This window comes from Akebia trifoliata, chromosome 12, assembly GCF_017979445.1.
Source record: "Akebia trifoliata isolate Shusen 1 chromosome 12, ASM1797944v1, whole genome shotgun sequence".
Lineage (NCBI taxonomy): Eukaryota > Viridiplantae > Streptophyta > Magnoliopsida > Ranunculales > Lardizabalaceae > Akebia > Akebia trifoliata.
Genome location: NC_141386.1, coordinates 32,231,473 through 32,256,109, shown reverse-complemented (window position 1 = coordinate 32,256,109; position 24,637 = coordinate 32,231,473). Strand labels below are relative to the sequence as shown.

Below are 24,637 nucleotides of genomic sequence, written 5' to 3'. Positions count from 1 at the left end.
GGATGGTTTTGGATCTTTTCTTATTAGAATCAAGTCTATTGGAAACCAACTAATTGAGAATCAAAACCAGTTAAATAGAAATTTTGCCAAATTGATTCCTTAAATTTTAGAGTCAAGATTGAAACCAATAGGAACCAAACTTGAGAAAATTTAACGATTCTAGAATATTGAACCCATTCCAAACTGATCTATTAACAATCCTAGGTTGAAATAGTGAAAATGGATATAAATTCACTTTGAGAACAAAAGATGTAACTCTCGAGAAAATTGATTGAAGGAACATGATTCACTCAACCAACTTGACATGGAAAAATCTTTGGGATGAGGTTTTAATAATTTATTTTATTTTTGGACAAGAAATAACAATAAATGTAATGATATATACCCATTATTAGATCATGATCAATGGTTGGATAGGAGGAGCATCATAAACAACATACGGTGCCGAAACATGAGATAGTTCCTTGTTAAATAGAAGACGTACGTACAAATACAAACTACGAAAACGATTGAGGGAAATGTGTGCGAGAGATCTGACCGTTCCCCCCAAAATTATGTCGGCCTAGGGCAAACCATACACTTCACATTTCCCTCACCGACGCTCTATTTACTTTTTCTTTTCTTCTTATAATTTTTTCAATTTCTCTCTCAAAATCTCACACATTCCTCTGTTTCGTTCGTAATTCGTCACTTCTGTTGAAACTGATCTCTTTCTCTCTCTCCATTATCATTTTGGGATTCTTTGCTTCCGATCTCACTTTCATTCCTCAATTTTGCTTTATAATGCCAAATTCACTTCCCCAAGCCACTTGAATTGGAGAAAAAATAGAAATTGTTTCGATCTCCTAGGATCTGTACGCCATCTCTCCCTCTCTCTCTCTCTCTCTCTTTCTCTCTCACACACTAACACACACGCACACACACAAATGTTTCAATTTGTGATTTTGTTGATTTTTAATAATTATGATTTTTTTCTCCCTTTTCAGGATTTTGATCCGAAATGGCTTTGAAGAGGGGCTATTCTGGCTCCAGCCTTCAGAGAAATAAAGGGGGATCTTACAGATTCCGCCTCCCTGTCATAATTCTTCTCTTCTTTGCAGTGCTCGCGCCATTGCTTTTCCTCGTGGGGCGAGGAATCCATCCGCCGACCACTACCGGTTAGTTTTCAATTCCATTAGCAGATTAGGTTTTTTTATTATTATAAAATTTTTCATCCCTAATTCTTCATGGACTGAGATTAAATTACACTCTCGAATATCGATTTCACCCATGCATTACATTCTGACACACTTAACATATACTAGAAACAGTGGAGTAGAATAGAATTAGATCGTGTGTTGGCTCAATTATTGTTCGCCGTAACTTTGCCTCATTAGGATCTTATCATCTCCAAATACATTCTCAAGATTTCTTATATTTTTGAATGTTCGATCAATTTGGTGTGGATGAATATGATCCTCTCACAATGAACACTATTTTGCTAGTTGGAGCCTCTAAAAAGGCGAGAGGAAGTATGAAAATGATGAAGATATGGTTCTAGATAGAGTTGAATGGAGAAAATAGGATTCATGTTGCCGACTCCATTATTTTTCTTAAGCCGTATGTGATGGAGGAAAATAGTAGTACTCTTATCATTAGAAAGCTCACTTAGTTTTTTCCCATAAGTCATTATCCAATTTGGCATACCTTTCTAACGTTGTGTTTGGATTGAGAGAAAGGGAGAGAAGAGAAGAGAAGATAATTGAGTTTCTCTCCATTTCTCTTGATTGGATTGTTAAGTGGGGAGAGAAGAGAAGAATTGGACAGAAGAGGAGAGAAAAAAAATGTAAGTTTTCTTTCTCTCCAAAAGTGGAGAGAAGAGGAGAGAAATGGAGAGAAACCCTTTTAAAATATTTTATAATGCCAACTCTGCCCCTAGATCTCTTTTAAGATATTTAAAAATTCCAAAGTTGCCCCAAGTTCTCTCCTGTCAATCCAAACATGGTAGAGAGAAATTGAGTTTTTCTTCTCTCCACTTCTCTCAATTCAAACACAGCCTAAAGCAAAATATTTGTGTCACATTTGTCTACGATGATACTTGTCAAGGATTTTGATTTGCCATTTGTTTGGCCTGAAAGTCAACTTTAGAATTCCTAATGGCTCCAATCATACAGTCTGAGTCATAAATATTTTGTCAATTGATCTTAAAGTCTAATAAAATAGGTGCATGATGCAGGATTTTGCTTGGAAGATCATCGGTGCCTTTAGTGTAGTTGACATAATATCATAGTTTAATGTTTCTTAAACTTGCTTTAGTAGGTGATGATGGAAACAATGTCAACCGATCTAGCCACGTAGATGTTACCATTTATCTGTAAAACTGCTATATGCTACATTTGGATGGTAACTGATATTAGATTGTATCCAAGCACTGGTATCAATTTCTACAAACTGTGAAATATAGGATTCACAAACTTTTTAGTATTGTATAAATTGAGAAAAAATTTGTTTGTTCAACAAAAATGATGATAATAGACAATGTGTTATGCTTTCTTATGTTTAATATCATTTTACTTTCAAACAACAGATACATATAGCTAATGTTGTAATTTCTCCATGGAAAACTTCAATTGACAAGGCAAGAACTTATGAACTATGTTAAATTTTAACTAATATATATTGCATATAACGAGAAATAAACAAAAAAAGAGAACTGGAAGCTTCACCGAATGACTTGATTCTTTAGTAGCTCGATAAGCATTAGGTAGGGTTACCCGTTATCCCCTTCCTTATTTTAGATTGTGGTTGAGGCTTTTTGAAGGCTTATGAGGAAGGGAATGTCAACAAAGATTGTTGTAGAACGAAGAGGGAAGAACGATGAAATAGGGAGTAGAGGAATCTGGTTTATGATTAAGGTTAAAGATTTTGGCTTATAGGGTAAAAGAAAGAATTTAGGGTTGAGGGAAAGGAGTTTCAAGGAAAGTTTTCAGGTCCAAAAGGTTTTATTGGTCATTGTGAAAGATTTCTACAATCCCAATGTCTATTGTCAATCTCATCAGCGGGATATCTCACATTTCTATCTTTTTTAGCTGATGAAGATCATAGGACATCGCTTTGTTCGTGAGGTTGTATGTTCTTTGTTAGATCCTTCTATAGTCCTTGGCGTATGCTTATTTCTCTTCCTTGTAGGATTTTTCAGAAACATTATCTCAATGGCATGGGGGGAAGGAGCCCCTCAAAGGGTTACTTCTTTTATTTGGGATGCGGTTTCAAATAGTATTCTAACAATGGATAATGTCTTTTCTGGGGTTTTATTGTTGTTAATCATTTTTCCCCTTTGCGTAGCCAGTGGAGAATATCTCAATTACCTCATTCACTTTTTTACTAGTGGTTGAGTCATCTTTCTCTTTCTTGTATTGCAAAGCCCATCTTTTCCCTTTCTTTTTTTCTACTTAATAAAATTTTTCTTCATCTATATGTATATAAACATGTACTTTACTGTTTTAGAAGAACCCATGCAACAGTTGTTGGTCCTTAATTCTGCAATTGCTATTGGCCTTCCTCTGCTATTGGATTATAACTATGGCAGTGTCAAGCACTGTGTTGTTGGTCATAAGCCCGCGGATAGGTTGTTTTTTTATTATTTTTATAAGCAAGCAGATTAGTGGGTAGGAATTAGTAGGTGAAAGCATGTTTTGAACCCAATTTTTGGTATCAACACTCACAGACTTTAAGCAACTCTGCAAGCTGGCACCTTTAGGACCCACAATTTTCAGGATATTGCTCAAGAAATAATTGAACAGAGAAACATGATTCATTCAGCCCATCGCAAATTTTTGGGACAAGGATTTGATTGTGATAGGGTGTAGTATGAGTAGATAGAATTGAATGGAATTGCATTTGTGTTGTTAATGCCAAACAGTAGCATAAGTCTTTTGTGAAAATGAAATATTCTTTATTGACCCATGGTATTTTTTGGCTATTTGTGTGTGGAGAGCTTTGATTTCATGCAAAGTTACTTTCTTTTCATGGACATCAAACTTGGATGAGATTTTGAACATGGATCATTTGAGATCTAAAAAACATTGTTATTAGTTTTTTGTGTCACGTGCAAGGCTAGTGGGGAGGCATTTGATTATTTGTTTATGCATCATAGCATGGTTGCGGGGAGTATATTTTTCTCTCTATTAGGTGTGTCCTAGACTATGCCTAGGAGTATTGTAGAGTTACTAGTTTGAAGATTAGATCTTTCTCTTCCCATATTCTAGTTATATGGTCTTTTCTTCCTTTGTGGGGCTTTCCAGAATTTGGAAAGAAATGAACCAACACAATGTAGTTGGGAAGCAGGATATTCAGAATCCAAGCCCTCCTATTCCAATGGTATTTATTGGTTCAAGTATGTGAAGGCCTTTACTTTTCTGATTTTTTATTTAGATACGACCCAATCGTTTATGACCACTTTAAATTTTGCTTTCCTTTTTGATGTAGTGCCTCCTTTTGTAGATTAGTCATACATGGCTGTATGCTTGTTCTGTTTTTCTCATTAATAAATGCTCCCTTTGTAGAGAAGAAGAAAGAATAGATGTATTCTTTCTAGGTATTATGCTCCCATAGTTTGTTGCGCGTGGAAACTTGAAGCTCAGTGGGTGCAGCACCCATACATCTAGAAAAGTGCTTTTGTTTCCTACTTTTGTATTTATTATACCATATAATCTTAAAGTTCTTTTGATTCATTCTGCAGATCAGAAGGATATTTCAACTGGTAGGCAGGTACCCCATTTGAACATTCGTCTCTTTTCTACTTCTCCTTATTGTAGGTTCTATAATAGTTTAGCCTGGTTTCTACTTTTATTTAAGTCTTGAGATTTGAATAAATGGTTGCAGATTGTAGATTGGAGGGAACAACTGGCGATGCAACACCTAAACTCCCTTTTCTCGAAAGAGGCAAGTGAGAGGTTTATGGATATCCAGCCAACTTTGTTTTGCCGATGCATATTTCTCAGAAAGCTTGCATGCATTCTGGTAATTTCTAGACGACCACCTTTTCCTCAGCCCTATTAACACTATAATTAATGTGACAGGTCATAGATACCATCACAGCAAACGCAGATGACTTGGGACCATGGAGCCTTGATTTTATTCGAAAAAACTCATTGTCTTCTTCATGGAAAGTTGTTGGTTTGAAGAATTCTGAGCCCAACATTACTTCTGATGATGTAAGCATGATTATGTATTTAGGCATAGGTTTGAGCCTGTATGCTGATTGTTATGCTTAGGTCCACATTTTCATGCCAGAAAAAAAGTCTGCGTGCAACTGTTGATCCTTTCTATGTTTTGTTCTGTCTTTCAAGCCAAACCAGACAGTTGTAGAGGCATAGTTGCCAACAAGAAGGAAAATGAAATAAAACTTGTCAGGCTTATTCTTGGTTTAGTATCCATTTATTTGCTGTCTTATAGTGCTATTTAGGAGTTTGATAATTTATTAATTTGTCTTTCATGCAGCAATTGCGAGAGAAAAGGCGTGAAAAGCGAGCAACGCAGTTGGTCCAACTAGATGATGAAGCAATTGTTAAACTAGAAAATGCAGCAATTGAACGGTCGAAAAGCAGTTGACTCTGCGGTTTTGGGGAAGTACAGCATATGGAGGCGAGATAATGAGAATGAGAACTCTGATTCAACCGTACGTTTGATGCGAGATCAAATGATCATGGCTAGAGTATATTCAAGCATTGCACAGACGAAGAACAAGCTTGACTTATACCAGGAATTGCTGGCTCGGCTAAAAGAAAGTCAACGTGCCCTGGGAGAGGCAACTGCTGATGCAGATCTACATCACGGGTAATAACGGTTTGAGTCCGACTAGCCTTACTAAGTCAGTAAGGATTCCACCCTTACTAAGGGTCCTTGGGCTCACCTTGTGGCATCCATCCAAACACCTGATCTGATGCTTCAAGGTTTTAGAGGACATTCTATGAACTTTGAAATATTTTTTTCCAAAAAATGTTACTTTTCACTGTTGAATTTTAATTTTAAATTTGAGAGTTAGGTGGAAATTCAGTAGCTGTCCTTTTTCAAAAGAATGGATCAAGCCCCAAAAATTTGTTTTTGAAATTACTTTTTTGGGATCCAAGTTTTTTCATGAAATCTAGAGGGCTGTGGTGTTGAATTGCTAATGTGGTAATCCATTTGAGCAAAATGACCCTTAGTAAGGCTTAAAATCTTAATTAGTTAACAAGGAAAATGTTTTTCTAACAGTTTCAGGGTGCTATCCCTTTAAATATGCAATTTTTTTTTGGCACCTGTTCCTCTCCCCCATATTGATGGTTCTCGCCCACACCATGTTTTTAGTGCACCTGAGAGAATCAAAGCTATGGGTCAAGTTCTGGCAAAAGCAAGAGAAGAGCTCTATGATTGTAAGTTGGTAACTCGGAAGCTAAGAGCAATGCTTCAATCGGCAGATGAACAAGTGAGAGGCTTGAAGAAGCAGAGCACATTCTTGAGCCAATTAGCAGCCAAAACAGTTCCTAATGGGATCCACTGCTTGTCGATGCGCTTAACCATAGGCTACTACCTCCTCCCCCCCGAGAAAAGAAAGTTCCCAAACAGTGAAAATTTGGAAAATCCAAATCTTTACCATTATGCCCTCTTCTCCGACAATGTCTTGGCTGCGTCGGTCGTGGTAAACTCAACCATCTTGAATGCCAAGGTAAGGCAAAGGATACTTATTTTATATTAATGCCCTCACTGTGATTATAAATAAAATTGGTCACACTCGTCAATTACGTGCTTCAACTTTCCCTATTAGGGCTTAAAATGGGTCAGGTTTGGGCCAGATATGAGTATATCCATATCTGATTTTTTATATTCTGATCCGTATCCAAATTGAATCCTATTGGCTAAAACCATATCCAAATCATTTTGTTTTCAATAAATCCGGATCCAACCTGACCAAATTACTTGATTTAGGTCTGTCAGGTCGGATAATTTTGACCCTCCAAAGTCTTTTGATAACTTTCTTTTCTAATTTTTTATACTATTATATTTTACTATTATAATTCTTTTATTTTATAAGAACTCATGTTATATTAGAGTGGTAGAAAAAAGATATTTTAATAAAGGGACATCAACCTCTATTAGACCCATTTTTTATTCAGGTCTGCTCCAAGGGTCCAAAACCCAGTAAATTCAGATTCGGGTCACTCAGATTTTGGATAAAATCCAACCCATTTTATACCCACCCTATGTACATATGACTTAGCAAATACTACTTGGCTTGATTTCAGGAACCTGAGAAGCATGTCTTCCATCTGGTTACCGATAAATTGAATTTTGGAGCCATGAATATGTGGTTTTTGTTGAACCCTCCTGGAAAAGCCACCATTCATGTTGAGAATGTCGATGAATTCAAATGGCTCAACTCATCCTACTGCCCGGTTCTGAAGCAACTAGAGTCTGCTGCCATGAAAGAATACTATTTCAAGGCGGATCATCCCACGACCCTTTCGGCTGGTTCTTCCAATCTGAAATACAGGAACCCGAAGTATCTTTCTATGTTGAACCACCTGAGGTTCTATCTTCCACAGATATACCCTAAGTTGGATAAGATTCTGTTTCTTGATGATGACATTGTGGTCCAGAAGGACTTGACCGGATTGTGGTCAGTGGATCTCCATGGTAAAGTGAATGGTGCAGTGGAGACCTGTGGACAAAGCTTCCACCGGTTCGACAAGTATCTAAATTTTTCGAATCCACATATTGCAAGGAATTTTGATCCAAACTCATGTGGCTGGGCATATGGGATGAATGTTTTTGATTTGAAGGAGTGGAAGAAAAAGGACATAACTGGAATCTATCACAAGTGGCAGACTATGGTACGTGAATTTCTTCAGAATCTGTTTCAATTTACATTTTTATTGAACCATACTAACAAATAACAAAAAAGAGATGAAGTACGATCACCATTTTACATGCATACACATCATGGTTTTGAACCTTGTCTGAGACCGGGATGACTCAAGTGAGTCATCTCGGTCTTGGAGATGATTGAGCAAGATAGTAAATGTGTATTGCTCATCATATTCACTCGTCCAAGATTTGAGATGACTCTCCCAGCTTTCCAGGATATTTTGAAAATCTCTGCCAAGTTTAAGAGAATTTGGTCAAGGCAACTGGGCTTATAACAGAAAAAAAAAGTTATTTAAACCTGGGAAGGGTTTGATTTGTCCCTCTGTCTTTGTTGGTGCCGAGACAAAACCAAAAATTGGGTTTGAAAGAAAAAAAGAAAGAAAGATGGGAGTAAATCCAGCACCCTATCTACACACACACACACATATCTATACATATATATACATACATATAGCTTGCTATGTTGTGAACCCCACTGAGAATTTTTTCACTTTTTCCCCCTTCCATTAGAATGAAGATAGGGTGCTGTGGAAACTCGGGACGTTGCCTCCAGGGCTGATAACATTCTATCGGTTGACACATCCACTGGATAAGTCTTGGCATGTTCTTGGATTGGGGTATAACCCAAGCATCGATCGGGCGGAGATAGAACACGCATCTGTAATCCATTATAATGGGAACATGAAGCCATGGTTGGAGATAGCAATGACCAAGTACAGGTCATACTGGACCAAGTATATTAAGTACGATCATCCTTATCTTCGCAATTGCAACCTAAGTGAATGAATAAACAGAGGGGGTATGACATGAGTACACCCAATGCACAGCATATACTATTCTCGTCTGTCCGTGAAGAGAGCTTAGTCTGGATGCGTTAATGAACGAGAAGAGGTGATGTCTACTTGCCTTCCTGCCCTGCACTTTTTTTTTTTGTCCCACATATTGGTTATTCTTCACATGTTGATTCATTTACCTATTGAGAATCGATGCGACTGCCTCCCCCAACACTGAAACAACAATATGAAATTTCTGTGATTTTTAGAACTCCATTATGTCCATGGTGAGTGAAGTAAAATTGTGACAGGAAAGTGAACTCAGTTATTTTGGGGATTTTAATGCAATTTGTTGTTCTTTAATTCATCAAGAACATTCATTTGCTTGTAGAAGGAATTATTACAGTTGAAATAGGACTTGAACTTTCTCATTGTGTACTTCCAACATTAGTTTGAGGGATGTTTTTTAGATCTTAGGCCTTGAAATCTCTCCATGGTTATCTAAACATATTACTGCAAGAGGATTTGCAAGTTCAATGGTGGCCCTTTTGCTGTCCATATGAATATTTTGCCTTGATTAAGGGTGACAGAATTTTTGGTTCACCCATGTTTCTTTGAGCAATATTTGGATAAGAAATGAACTAGGTTTTTTTTAGTGGGATAAGAAATAGTCTCATCTCTCTTGCTATCTAAAGCGAGCATTCGGAGTAGAAAAGGGTTCGATGGTTTTCTAGGTGTGGAAAAGATGGCATGGTATTGTAAACCATCTACAATGGATGAATCATTTAATTTGAAAAGTCTGTTGCATCGTGAATAAAAGTTGGCGAACGACTTGGGTTTATGGCAGAAGATTTAAGACAAGATTGGATGATAAATCCATAATTTTGAAGATTTAGCTGTAACATTTGAAACAGATCTATCTAATGTTGACCTCAAAAAATTGAAAAACAAATGAAGAATCTAAATCGTAGAGATCAATGTTTGGATTATTGACCCCAATGATTTCAATTATTCATTTTTTTCATTTTTTGAATCTTGATGCTGAATAGATCTTCTCAAAATGCATATGTAATATTTGGTGAAATGGACACTCGGATCAAATATTATACTTTAATTGTTGGATACTTAATCAGTGTAACGTTTGATCTGAGTTTCCCTTTTGTCTTTATTTTTGTATGAGTTTTGGGTATTTTGGATAAAACTACCCAGCGTCGAGCTCAAAAATTTAAATCATCGAGATTGACTGTTCAACGTACAAGATCGGAGAATATGTTGATGAGAAAGATTCTGGGGAAAAAAACTTTATTTTCTAGGTCAATGTTAGGTCATCCTTTGATATTATTAATATGGTCTCTAGAGATTAAATTGGTTAGAGAGATGGTGTCCTCAATTCTTATGTGGAGGCAGCCTTCCCAACTTCGACTTCAATTTGGGTCTCCAAAATGTTTTTTAAGTATAACTGGCACTGGAATTGGAAAGCCGATTCATATGGGTAAAATTACATTTCAATGGGCGATTGTTTTTATTTTTTTGTTTGATGACTGTGGTTGCTGGGTTTATCCATTTAATTGGGCTCTCTAAATCTCGACTTTCAAAACAAAACAAAAATATTCTATAAAGTTATTAAAGTTGGGTAATAAGAAATGATCAAATCAATCATCAGAAATCAACCTGTAAACATGATTTTTAAATTGTCCATAGATAGATAATTCAGATGAGTCATCTTGATATCATTTGTGAACAAGTGAGATTTCCAATGCGCATTGTCCTTCACAATGACTCTCTAAGATCTAATATGATTCAGTTTAGAAGTATTGGTCAAGTTTATAAAATTAGTTAAAGTCAATCACAGCAAATTTCGATAAAAAAAAAAAGTTATTTTCTAAATAAAAATATGATCTTGTGATTTAACATCTTCTAATCATCATATTTCCTGAAAAATAATAATTTTGTAAATATAAATAATTATAATCGAATTAAACAGTTTTGCTCATATGAGACGAAACGAAGGACTGAGTTTGAAATGCATGTGCCCCCACAAAGTACATAACAAAATATAAAGCTTGGCATCAAGCTTTTGATATTTCATAGTACATCAAATTTTACCTTTCCTGCCGAAGACCAAAGAAAAGGAGTGCGGAGGTTAAGACAGGTTGCTACAACGTGCATTTTTCTTGTTTTGTTTGGAGCGAAAAGCATACCGTCGGCTGAGTCCTCCCCTCGTGCCAACCGTCGACCCTACTCACCATTTTCTTCTCTTTAAATTTTAGACCTAAACTCCAACAATTGCACCAAGACGAAATAATTAAGAGAGAGGCGTAGTAGTAATGGCAACACAAGTAGAAGTTACACCAAGGGTAGAGAGCTTAGCAAGCAATGGGATCCAAGCTATCCCTAAGGAGTACGACTGGAAAGAAGATCGCGAAAGCATCAACGATGTGTTCGAGGAGGAGAAGACATATAACGAAGCTCCACAGATACCCGTTATTGATTTAAATGGTGTCGATTCGGAGAAATGTAGGGAGGAGTCGAAGAAGGTTGATATTTCACCAAGGGTAGAGAGCTTGGCAAGTAGTGGGATCCAAGCTATTCCTAAGGAGTACATACGCTCGAAAGAAGAACGCGAAAGCATCAATGATGTGTTCGAGGAGGAAAAGAAGTATAACGAGGGTCCACAGATACCAACTATCGATTTAAAGGGTATCGAATCGGAGGAGGAGATGGTGAGGGAGAAATGTAGGGAGGAGTTGAAGGCGGCTTCAATGGAGTGGGGTGTAATGCATATAGTGAACCATGGTATACCTGATGATCTAATTCGTCGACTAAAGGCTGTTGGTGAAGCTTTCTTTGAACTCCCTATCGAGGAGAAGGAGAAGTATGCCAATGATCTGGCCTCGGGCAAAATCGCTGGGTATGGGAGCAAGCTTGCCAACAACGCCAACGGGCAACTCGAATGGGAGGACTACTTCTTCCATCTCATATTTCCAGAAGAAAAGCGCGACATGTCAATTTGGCCTAAGATACCTAGCGATTACATGTAAGTTGATCAATTAACTTAGTTTTGATATTGTTGTATCTTCTTTTAAATTGTTGTTGTGAACATATTATTAGATCAACCACCACAGATCATATGCAATCATTAGAGGATATATACATATAGCTAATTTGGTAAAATTTGATTAATTTGATGATTTGTGATGATGTCGAATGTAGTGAGGTGACGAGCGAGTATGCAAGGCAAATAAGAGTACTAGTGACCAAGATATTGTCAGTACTATCGCTTGGTTTGGGATTGGAAGAAGGAAGGCTAGAAACGGAAGTTGGGGGCATGGAGGAGTTATTATTGCAATTAAAGATTAACTACTACCCTAAGTGCCCTCTACCAGAATTAGCACTTGGGGTTGAAGCCCACACCGACATTAGCGCGCTCACCTTCATACTCCACAACATGGTTCCTGGCTTGCAAGTCCACTATAAAGACAAGTGGGTAACAGCAAAATGTGTCCCCGATTCAATCATCTTGCACATTGGGGACACCATAGAGATATTGAGCAATGGCAAGTACAAGAGTATACTTCATAGAGCACTAGTGAACAAGGAGAAGGTTAGGATATCGTGGCCCGTCTTCTGTGAGCCACCTAAAGAGAGCATTTTGCTCAGGCCTCTGTCTGAGCTTGTCACTGAGTCGGAGCCAGCACTCTTCCCACCTCGAACTTTTGCTGAACATATTCAACACAAGCTTTTCAAGAAAACCCAAGAAACTCTCCTCTCCAAATAATTTATACGCATGAAGTCCTGAGTTTGTGATTGTATGTTCTATTTTAAGTTTACCTACCTATAATAAGATATTGTGCTTAAGTGGTAATCAAGGGGAATAATTTTTGGGTAATTTTGAGATATCCCTAAGGATTTTGGTATATATTTGAGATAACCCCATATTCAATCTTTATTATGTACCACTCTTGATGACATTAATCTTGCATAAGAAATTAAAATAAACTGAGCAAATACCCTCATTTTCAACTACTTATCAATTGTTTTTTTTTTTTTTTTTTAAATTCATAATTTCCAAATTCCAATGGATCTCTAAGGTAAAAAATTCTAATCCTAGTATTCAATAGGGGCAGAGCTAAGATTTTGCCCACATGGGAACAACCAAGAGCAAAAACAAAATTTTGTTCGTAAATTAGAAAATCTTGCCGTGACCTCAAGAACATGATAAGTTTTTTGGGTGATTGAAAATAAAATAATTTTGGATGGAAAAATCAAAGGTTTTTGATAATATGACTGGAATAATGGGGGATACACGTTACATCGCGATTTTGAATCAATAGAGAGATTTCATGAAACGATACGGAACCCTTCACTCTATCAATGATCGATGGGGATATGGGATGATGAACCTGAATAGATTGGAATCCAATATGATTTTTGGCAAGTCGTTGAAAGCAGGGGTATTTTAATCATTTTATTAGTCTCTCACAGAAGACAAAAGTCAAAGAAGATAGTCCATAGTCCAAGCTAGGACCTTTATGGAGTTCAAGTTCGACGCCAGCTTCTTTATGCGAGGAGCTCTCGCATCTGTGGTTCTGAACCAGAGATCGTCTCTCTCTCAGTTCGTTTGATTTCGGGTTCTCTCTGTAACATCTAGGGTTCCTCATTTAACTGATACAACAACAAAAGATCGGAACGAGTGGTCTGCACAAGAATGTCTCTGTTAGTTTTTACTGTTTATTTATTTTTTAATTTTTAAGATTATAATATATATTTTTTCTTGGATTGGTCTTCAATTGAAATTTATATTGGTTTATTTCTAGCTTGAAGTGTTCCTACAAGAGAATTACCTTCGAAACTGAATCCTACCTAGTACGTGTTTTCTGACATTTTTCTTCTCTCGGATTTCTATTTTGATGTTTTCGGCATTTTAATTTGCAATAATTGATGTTTTGTGGAAAATGTGGTATTTATTAAATTATTTTCTTTCTAAATCCCAAATTTTGTTAGGTTTTTGGATAGAAAACAAATGCAGATGATACAGAAATCGAAGCGGAGAGCGGAGAGCGGAGAGCGGTGGTGGAAAAATTCTTGGTAACTCATTTGGCTGCTGATTTTTGTAAATATTCATTGCGTATATTTAAATTTTGTTTTTGTTTTTGTTGATTTATGCTGCATTTGAAATATTATTGTCTTAACAAACGATACTGCAGAAATATTATTGCATTTGAAAGTTTAGTTAGCTCTTAGAAAGATGCCCTGTTACTTCTGAATTGCGACTAACTAGAGAAAATTTATGAGTTTATTGCTACTTTAAGAATGCATTGTTTAGAGTTTCGATACCCAAATTCCAAAAGATTGATTATGGGGTAAAGCCCAATATTGAAGGATTCCTAGCTCATGTTCAAAATAAGAGCACAAGAGACCACCCATGGATCTCCCAAAGGAGCCATTTGACATTCTATCATTTTACTTGCCACTTGGCAAACCCTCATAGCTCCCAAATATCCAAAGCCCATGTTCAATTTGGAGGATTCCGAGTCTAAGTCCATCTCCAAGATTGAAGTCCAAAGCCCATGGATCTCACATCTTTCTTCAAAAAAGGACACTAATCCTCAAAGCCCATTAGTGGGTTAACACCCATGAGAAATTCCAACTTTACCCTTTTTTGAAAATAAAGTCAAAAGAAAAACATATAATGTGGTTGGACTGTCTTGTCCTCAAAAGGTAAAAAGAACCAAGTATATATAATTGTCCTTTGTGGACACATGTATCTCATTTAAAGGGCTTATTTAGAATTTATGCTATTGCCCATACTTTTTGAGATATTTACCGAAGATCCAAAGCTCACATTTACAATGACATTCTCTTATTCATGCTCTTTCCTACAACATCTTCTTCTCTATCTTTTTACTCCTACTTTTTGAGATATTTACACTAAAGACCCAAAACTCACCTTTTGACATGTCATTCTTCCATTTATACTCCCAAGCCATTTTTTTGCCTTTTCTCCACCACCAAGGTTGGACCACATTGCGGACTTGGCAAAGTAGCATGGCTCAAGGGGCTCATAAAATTTTTCCTCCTTTACCCTTGAAAAGCTTGAAAAGTCCAAAGAGAAAGTACATGGAAATCCCATGTTTTTCCTTTTGTTTTTAGGGTTGGACCCTTTTAACCCCCAAAATGCTCACAAAACTCTATAAAAGGGGACTTTTCCTTTGAGAAAATCCCATTTTTTAAAGCCCCCTTCTACACCTTAAACTCTAACCAAATCCTCTCTCAAGAAGCTCTCCTCTTTCTCACACTCTCATGCTCTCTCTTATACTCTCACTCTTTCTTCTCTTTTTTCTAAAAAAATCACATTTGAAGATTTAAGACAAAGAAAAAAGGAAAAGATCCAGGATCAAGGTGGGTTTTAGGGTAGTTGGTTGTGTCATAACCCATTTAAGCCCTGTGACCTGCTTATATTCATAGTTCTCCCCCTCTCCAACAGATCAATCTTTTGGAGTAGTTGGTTGGTTAACATGGTATTAGGTCACGGGTTCAATTCTTTCCACCCTTATGGGCGTGGGGGAGTGTTGAGTATATATTTTCCTCCACTATTGGGTGTCATATCCCAGTTAAGCCCCGTGACCCTCTTATATTCATAGTTCTCCTCTCCAACAGATCGATTTTTTGGGTAGTTAGCTGGTTAACAATCAGCATTAGTATATCGTTTTCGCACTTTTTTAGGTAAGTATCATTCACATTCTAAAAGAATGCAACGTGAATAACAACACAAACCCTAGTAGCAGAAATCTTCTACCCAACATGCCACCCATACTTCCAGTCATAAAATATAATTTCTAGTTTTTGACGACGCTTCACTTCCAACATAGAACTGCTTCCAGTAACTAAAACACAGTCCCAATCATCCAGAGCTTAACTCGTAGTGTATGAAGTTTTTGTACATAAATCGAAACCCATACCAATAAGTTGAAGAAAGTATATGAGATTGGAACAATTAGTACTATCTGGGGTCTTTATTTACTCTAGATGCATCCCAAGCTCCTCATACCGTCATCATCCACTGTCTGGCCCCAAAACCAGTAGCCAAGTAGGGGTACCCAGGAATATCATAGAACTACATATGTACTGTTCATATTTTTCATCTTTTTCTTCACTTTAAGTAACTATCGGAGGGCTCCTTCTGTTCTACGAGGTTGCATACGCCTGCTCATCAATTATTCTCCATTTAGGTAACTTCCCCTGCCCCCAGGACGAAGTAAGCACGTGGCTGGTATCGATTGATCTGACTATCTATATGGATTGAGGGTGTTATATGCCGCCCGCTATAACAGGACTTGGTAAGTGGCTTTATTAGCATAAATGGTGTGCACCCAACTAGCAATGCTTAAAAGGTCTTTGAGCAAAGCAATTGCTTTTTTCCTGCTTAAGAAACCCGAATTAGCCAAACTCTAGTTGGTGTTAAATAACAACAACAAAGCGTCTTATCCCAAAGTTTTTGGGGTTGGCTATGTTTTTATGCTAGATAAATGATTTATTAGACTGAAAAAAGGAAGAAAGTACAAAACTAGAAGGTTAATGAGAATAGCTTGAGGAGAGAGCAATTAAAAAAAATAAAAAGACAACAAATGAAGAGACTACGTAGTCAACCCTGCTTGAGGTCTTTAAAAATTAAATCTCTACACTCACTAGATATGGCACATTTTCAGGGGAAAACAATACATTTGTTTTTTTCCCTTTCTATTCATATCTTACACACTAACAGAAACAAAAACCAGATTACCAAACATTACCTGAATGATACAAATACTTGTTCTCTAAATATGATGTGGAATTTCATGCCATAGTTCACAAGCAAATTGCTCTCTGTATGGATCATGAATATCATAGTACTTTATTTCACCTCAATAATCATTGTGTCACATAGTGAATTTTGTGCAAGACACACTAAGCAGATATTCGCCGCTCACAACAAACTTTGTGCATTAAATAATTTTTGTTTTATTTTATTTCATTTTGATGGGTAAGCTGGACTTGGACCCACAACCTCGAAGGTGCTTTGCAATGTGTCAAAACAAGTGAGCTATGAATCTATTAGGAGAAACTTCAAGATGATCCCAGTTCCAAGACCCAACATGTGAGATGAGCATCTACAATGTGGCTAATCTTTTATACTATTTTGTGCTACAAATTTCTTGTCACGCCCCCGATTTTAGGATCTAGATTTTCCCAAATTTCAAAGGTGGAGTAAAAAAATAAAAATCAAGATCTTCAAAACTTAAATACGATATGAATTTCTTCCAAATAATTTCGACATAGTTTCCTCTAAAAATTAGACTTATGAAAAATTGTCACCTATATAGACATACCTGTATAATCAAAATCTATATATCCAATTGCATTCCAATCACCATATCATATTGAATATATATATTATTTCTAAAAAAAATATAATTATAAGTACAACCCAAAAGTGTTACATACTTCAACTCCACATCCCACATCAATTGATAAATATCCACATCATAAACACTAATTCTCATTCTCTAGACCTATACCTATAAGAAGACACAACATACGTGATGCTAATATATACAAGTCCAAAAATATACAAAATAGTTTCACTAAACTCTAATATTAGCTCACATATAAAAAAAGTAGTGTGCATTACTCTAAAAAAAAAAAAAGTAGTGTGCATTATCCTGATCGTATGATCCTTCTAAATAATGCTCCCCATTTGGAATAAGCATCTTGGTAGTTGGGATGTCTGTAATGTTTTGTAGGTAGAGTGAGTAACAGGGAGGTTACTTAATAGTAAATTCAAATTTCAAATTAATAGTCCTAATATGAATGGATAAACAAGTTAGTTTTATTACAAATAATACAAATTTTTAAATAAGTAAACAAAAATGAATAATAATCTAAACAAACTAATCTTTAATAAAACAATAACGAAATATTTCCATCTCATAATAAAATATAAAAACATAAACATGTCATAAGAATATCAATCGTGGTGGTTTATTTGATAAGAATGATGAGGCACACGATCGATACAAAAGTATCGATCTATATATTGATGCTCTAATACTTAATCAGTGTGAAACTCATTATTTTTTCCTGTTTTTATGGTCGATCTGACAATTTACCATAATTTGTTGATCGTGTTTTCTGGCTCAGGTTGGCCGTTGATCTATAACGGAGATTAATCATTTGACTACTGTAGATTGTAAATAATCATATGACAAGCCAGCTTCATCGTATCTCTATGGTATGCATCTGTCCTCAATCAATCTAGTCATTTACAAATCATCTTTACATTATAATTTGTTGTTTTCCAATAAATGTAATATATGAATTTCCCGAATAGTACGTACAATAGTATTCTCAAGTGGTATCCCATACTACCGGAAAGAATATCAAACCCCTATGATCCTAAACTAATTAGTTGCTTCCGGAAAGAATTATCGATTAATCTTATAGGCATTCATTATCCCTTTAATAGATAACAAAATATATATATATATATATATATATATATATATATATATATATATAAATTTGCAAGTGTGATGACATTCTTAGGTACTCTAGAATTATAAATATGCAATAGTATATCGAAAGTGGTAAACATGTAAGTACACCGTCCCACGGTTACCATCCTAATTGTATCCATGCTCTATCACACAATGCTCAAAAGCACTCTAAATCTAGAAATTTCTCAACATAAACACATACAACCGACAATCCTATTCTCAATTCCAATCAATCGAGAATCCCATTTTTGATTCTGAATAATCGAGACTTTCATTCTCGATTTCAAATTTAAATTTTAACATTTCATCATTTTTTAAGATTATTTTCCAATGAAAATACATTTTCAAAACAGAACGTCTTAACAATTTTTAAAATGAACACTTTCTACGAAAATTACTATGAAAATCAATTTGTTAAACAAATTAATTATTTGGTTACACACCCAAATTCATTTATTTTTATTTTACAATATTAAAATATCAGAGAAAAGATATAAAAAAATTATTCTACAATTCGGTACATGAATTTTAAATTTAAATCATAATAAATTTGAACAAATTATCAAAATTGAAATAAAACAGATTTCATTGAAAACTCGAATTTGAAATTATAAATTTCCTACCTTTGTAGTTGGGTTTTATGCGACCCTACGATATAAAAATGATTTTTCTAGCTAATTTTCTCAACAATTCGATGAAATATTTCGGTGACTAAGTAGTTCTCGACGTCGTGGGTATTTTATTCTTTAGTGTTGGATCTTAATTCACGTCCGAAACATGTTTAAATATCAATTGAAGGTAACGTACACGAACCCAGTATTAAAACCCACTCGTCTTTGTTTCTGTTTCTCTCGCAGTATGAATGAACATCAACTTATATTATAATATATTATATTATATTATAATATATAAAATGAATACACCTGAGTATTTAATCTGTTAACACATTTATAACTTATATTATATTATATAATATGATAATATATAATATAATATAATAATATTTATATTTATATTAATTACACCTCACCTCTTTAATACTTCAATAATTTTAAATAAATCCCTCTTATATAAATAATTAAACTTAAACCCAATTTTATAAAAATAATTTATTTTAATATTTTAATAATATAAAAAATAATTAAATAATATATTTTTTTTTTCATATATTTTTCTTTTTTCCGTTATGTTCGTTACATTAGACCAATTTCGAATTATACATCAGATTTTCAAAATTCCTCATTGATTTTTCTCTATTGATCAAAATAACTTTTAAGCTCTAAGTTCTCTTAATAAAATTAATATTTTTGTAACTTATCCTACTAAATTCGGATTTAAGCATGCTGACAGTCTAAACTATATTTTTCGATATTTTTTAATTTAATGATAACATTCATTTGACTAAAAGAATTTTCTATAAAATTTTGAGTTTTATCTATTTTGACTAAATATTCTGATTCTCTAATCATAATAATGGTAAGGTTTTTCGAATTGTACATTTCATTTGTCAAATTCTTCTTCTAGCAAATCCTTATTTTTTAGATCAATAATGTTACAATTTATTTTAATATTTTTATTCTAAACTAAATAAGAAAACAGGTCAATATAGTTGATTTAATTCTTCGATATACGTAATAAAATTTTATGGCGTTACATTTCTCTTTTAATGGAGTGCATTTATGCATTCTTAGAATTGCAAAAAAGTCATAAATTCTCTCTATATACTTTTTTTGTTAGTTGCAATACAAAAACAACAGGGCATCCTTCTAAGAGCTAAATTCTATAAATATTTTTGTGGTATCGTTTGTTAGAAAATAATTTTCACATGCAGCATATATTAACAAAAAAAAGTAATTATAAGCAATGACTATTTGCTCATGATTCTCCCAATAAAAATAATAGCAAACTTCGCCTTGTTTCTAGCAAACAGAACCTGAGAGAATCATGGATGCCCTTATTTATTAAAATTGGAAAAAAAAAAAAGGAAGCCAAGATGGGAAACAGGGACTATTTGTTATTTGGAAATAGGGTTAGAAAAAGATTAACTTTGATTGCTATTTGTTTATTCAGAAATCCACACACCAATAAAAAAAATTCATGATTAATATTTAATTGCAATAGTGCGTCTTGATAGAACAAGAGAGCCTACTCTCGTTAAAAAAGATATTTGCTAACACAAAAAGAGCTTCACAGTCTTGGGAAATAAATCCCAACAGTCAGCTAGTTTGACTGATTTGAATCAAACTATTATTTTTTTAATTACACAACATATTAGAAAAATGGACTTATCAAAACACGCATGATTGTGACATTGCATAGCCTTTGTTCTGTAGTCTTGGAGACGTTCTGCAGTAACAAGTCACTTCCAAGAGAATTCCCATGACTATAAACCAGATATTAGAGCTCCTCCTCTTTTCTAGCTTCATGGTTCTCTCTCCATGAACAGCCCAATATAGAGTTGTCGGTGACACTAGCCTTTAGTTTGTTTTTAGTAGGACTTGCAACTTACAAGTTACTTTTTAATGTCACACAAATCATTGTATCATCTGTGTGTGTGTGTGTTTCTTCAACTTATTGATAATGAATTTCATGTTTTGATTTCAAATTTCAGGATTATATTTGGTGCCATACCAGCTTTCATGGGTGTTTATACAAAACCTATTTTAGTGGATAGCGTAGGAGCCATACCCAGTATCTATAGAACAACTATTGAAGCTGTCTACCATAGTTGAGAAGTACATCATGTTGGATTCAATTGCAAAAGGTGTACCACGGTAAAAGATTTTGGACATGGTCATCCAGACCTAATATCACGGGAGAAAGCGAAACCGTTGTATGGAAGTCTGTTTCTCATCTTTACAGCATTGTTATTTTTGGTTTATATGTTGAAACAGGTACTCATAATTGTCCAAAATCTATGTAGGGTCCCATAACCTTGTCGACATGGTCTTAAGTTTTTCGATGCATTTGATATTTTTCTCATGTTCTACCTATTAGAATATGGATCATAAATAAAAATCCTAGTTCCTAGAATAGAATGAAAACTATAGAAAGATAAAAATGAAATTTAGGAAAGAGTGAATTAGTCACTCTAGTGAAGTCTCTGGACCAACCCTTATAGTGTATACTATTTAAGAGCCCCTCACTTATATGCTAAAAAGATATGGTTGCCACCATATTATTTATATTTCTGACACCCCCTTTCAAGCTGGAGCATATATATGAATCATGCCATGCATGGGCACTAAATGATGAAAATGATTCCTTGAAAAAGCCTTTGTAAATAAATCGTCTCCCTGATCATTACTAAAACCACAACATGAGAAATACCTTGGTGAGAGATGGATGGATAGCGAGTCGACCACCCAACTGCCTATACATACCAACATCCTCCACTAATTCTCCTTGGAGGGTGACATTTTTCATGTCAGACGTGCAAAAGGCTTAGAAAACGATTAATACTCTTGTTTACTAGGATGCCATATTTCACTATGCCTAATTTGTTTCAATTTTAAGGTGTCAGCCTGATAAGTTGGTATGGTTTGCCACAAATTATTGACCACTAATGCCTTTTGCCTGTTAAAAAAGGTGATGGAATGGTTAATTTTTTCAATTCGAAGGGCTGTGTTGGCTTGGCTCTCAATCATTATATACTGAAACAAGGACAAGAAGGTTGGGAAGAAATTGGTTTCTATTTCACAACTTATGCATTATGATCTATTATTGGTCTTATCGTACCAAGACACTTCGGATTAGACTAAATTGAATTGTTTTACTTCATGAATCACTGGTCTCTTGCTTCTTGTTAGTTGACGTTAGAAAGGTATGATCTGAGTAATCTGAAGGAAGGAACTAAATTTTAATGTTCTCATTCAGGAATGTGAATTCTAAATGATGGATGTCTTGGGGGGCAGAACCTTATCTGTATTGAAAACTCTAATTCATAGATAACATGTTGAATTAGCCAACTCTATGTTTGGGATAGTGCATACAGGTGGAAACCTGAAATATGAATGAAAAAAAATGGTGCACGTGCATGCATCTACATAGTCACCAAAGTCTCCGACTTATTGAAAGAGTCGCGATTAAAACATGACTTTTTTCCTTCACTAATTTAATCACCACTTATTTTAATAATACATGACTCTTATGAACTTCACAATTAAATCGGTGAGAAAGGATGAGGAGATCAAAGCCATTGAAAGGAATGAGATGTGAGAGCAAGTTAGAGGGTTAAGAGGATTAACACATTGACTTTTTTCCTTCACTAATTTAATCGCAACTTTTTTTAATAATACGTGACTTTTATGAACTTCACAAGTAAATCATGAATAATGCTTAAAATAACAAGAGAATGCAAGTGAGAATGATATTGATTTGATGTTTTTGATGTGTTAATGAATCCTAATTTCAACACATGATTGTAGCCTTTTTTATATTTTGAATAGTATAGACCTTGAATACGTGGTTACTTGTTGTAGTCATGGATGGATGCATAAATGATATCAACATTAGAATTCTTGATTTATCATTATAGTTTAAAAATGAAACCTGATGGTTTAATATGAAAACACCCACTAGTAGGAACGATTGCATAGTCCTAGCCTAAATCAAAATTTTCCCGACTTTTTTCTTATGTTTCCCGATTTTACCGAATTTTCCTCTTGCCAACTTATTCCTAAACCCCGACTTGGTGACTAGGTCATCTAGCCGGGGAAAAAAAAAAGAAAAAGGAAAGACATAAAAAAAAGAACTTCGCATCTTGATGATTAATTGAAGTGTTCACTAACTTCAAAAATAAAACCTATAAACACTAAGACTGTATTAATTGTTAGTCTATGATATGCTTTAAAGGGTCAAAACAAGTAGAACCAAATGTAGATTAGTAGTGCATAGAAGTGCAATTAAGAGCAGACTATCATTATATCAAAATGAATGCTACCTTTGGAGATCTACTGAGCCAATAAGTTTTTGATAGGCAAAGCAAGAATATTATTAAAAAGAGTAATGAGCGGGGAAGGTGGCCACTCTAAAGAAAAGATCTGCCTCCTAATTCATCATCAGCCTTCTCTAAGATTTTGGAATCACATTTGAACGAATCTTATTACTCTATGCAATTTTTCTCTTAATACATGTTTTCTTTTAATTCAAGTGTGTTCATATCCTTAATTCACGTCCTTTTTGACCTTCCTCACACTCTTTTAGAATCTTCAACTTGCACGTTTCTTTTAAGTTGGCGATCAGAATTGGAAAAAAAGTAATAATAACGGATACATTTACAAGATTGTGAGTTATTATTATTATTATTTTAAAATTGATAAATATTGTATGTAATATTCATTTAATTTGTGAACAATATTCCTGGTCCGAGAATATTTGAATCCCACCAAATCTTTGTAAAGTTTGCTATGTGTTTGTGGTTCGTGAACTTGCTAACAATTGTCTGAACTACGCTTGATGTGCTAGGTGGACTATTACAATATTTAAAGCTTTACTTAATTTCTTTCTTTAAACATAAAAGTGTAGAAAAAGAAATATTGGCAAACCACCTGTACACTTCCACCAGCATTCCTCCATTGTGGGGTTTGTTGAGTCCACCCCTCCCCCAACTAAGTGCCATCTTGGCGTAGCACGCACTCAGCTTAAGATAACTGTATAGGGTAGAGACATTATTTTGTCGTGTTTAGGCTACCAACCATTATCAATTACATCTTTTAACCTTTTCTGCTTTTAAGATATGATGTGTTATGATCTCTCTTACTTGTCATACCAATTTGTTCCCCTTTTTTTACACAAAAAACCCTTTTGAGTCCACTTCCATCCAACCTTCTTTCCCCTCACATCTAGTACCTAAATCAACTGGGATTATTTCTGCTCCCCATTATCTCATAAAAAACTAACACCACCCAGACCCACCAACATCCCCTCAATAGTCACAACATCCAAAACACCAAACTCAATGACACCATTGTAGATCTTTTGATAAGGACATAATCAGCTAACTCTGTCCTTAAAGTTACTTCACTTTCTATATATATCTGTAAGAGATCCAAACTTGTTGGGTCTATCAATGTCATGGAAACTGGTCTTGTGGAAAGACTCACTCTCTCCACAGTTATGTGCATGGCACTGACAACCCACCACTAGTAAAAGATGCCCAACATATATTATGTATTTGAGGTCTATAATGCTTGATTGACCCCAACCCCTTAGATGATTCTGATTGTTTCGATTGTTGAGCAATCCTTACTTTATGATGCATAGATCTAACTCTTTATGGATTAACGTATATTTGTTTCGCTTTATCAGTGAAGTCTGTCAAATTTGTTGGTCCATCAATCCTACCAGTGTTGGCCCGTTTGTGAATTATATATGTATTACATGCAAAATTTTTGATTTTTTGAAGATCACGTCCCAGCTTTTAAGAGATTTGGTAAAGTTTCA

The 24,637-nt window shown here is 34.9% G+C and overlaps 2 protein-coding genes and 1 long non-coding RNA gene across 3 annotated transcripts; all 3 read left to right on the top strand.

The window, feature by feature from the left end:
• The first annotated feature begins 537 nt into the window (after positions 1–537).
• Positions 538–9,086, top strand: LOC147389594 (polygalacturonate 4-alpha-galacturonosyltransferase-like). The gene is given in 10 exon segments (XM_086419928.1): positions 538–854; positions 987–1,157; positions 4,721–4,749; positions 4,864–4,923; positions 5,061–5,255; positions 5,482–5,580; positions 5,582–5,817; positions 6,328–6,685; positions 7,263–7,850; positions 8,395–9,086. Coding segments are annotated over 9 exon segments (1,998 nt in total). The 5' UTR covers positions 538–854; positions 987–1,000; the 3' UTR covers positions 8,671–9,086.
• A 1,854-nt stretch (positions 9,087–10,940) lies between these two features.
• Positions 10,941–12,683, top strand: LOC147389593 (leucoanthocyanidin dioxygenase-like). Its single transcript, XM_086419926.1, has 2 exons — positions 10,941–11,694; positions 11,871–12,683. The coding sequence occupies exons 1-2, from the start codon at positions 10,985–10,987 to the stop codon at positions 12,433–12,435; spliced, it is 1,275 nt and encodes a 424-aa protein (XP_086276052.1). The 5' UTR covers positions 10,941–10,984; the 3' UTR covers positions 12,436–12,683.
• Positions 12,684–13,648: 965 nt separating this feature from the next.
• LOC147389592 (uncharacterized) lies at positions 13,649–22,235 on the top strand. Its single transcript, XR_015170390.1, has 3 exons — positions 13,649–13,745; positions 17,838–17,928; positions 20,805–22,235. It is a non-coding gene; the product is annotated as an uncharacterized LOC147389592 (long non-coding RNA).
• The last annotated feature ends 2,402 nt before the right edge of the window (positions 22,236–24,637 follow it).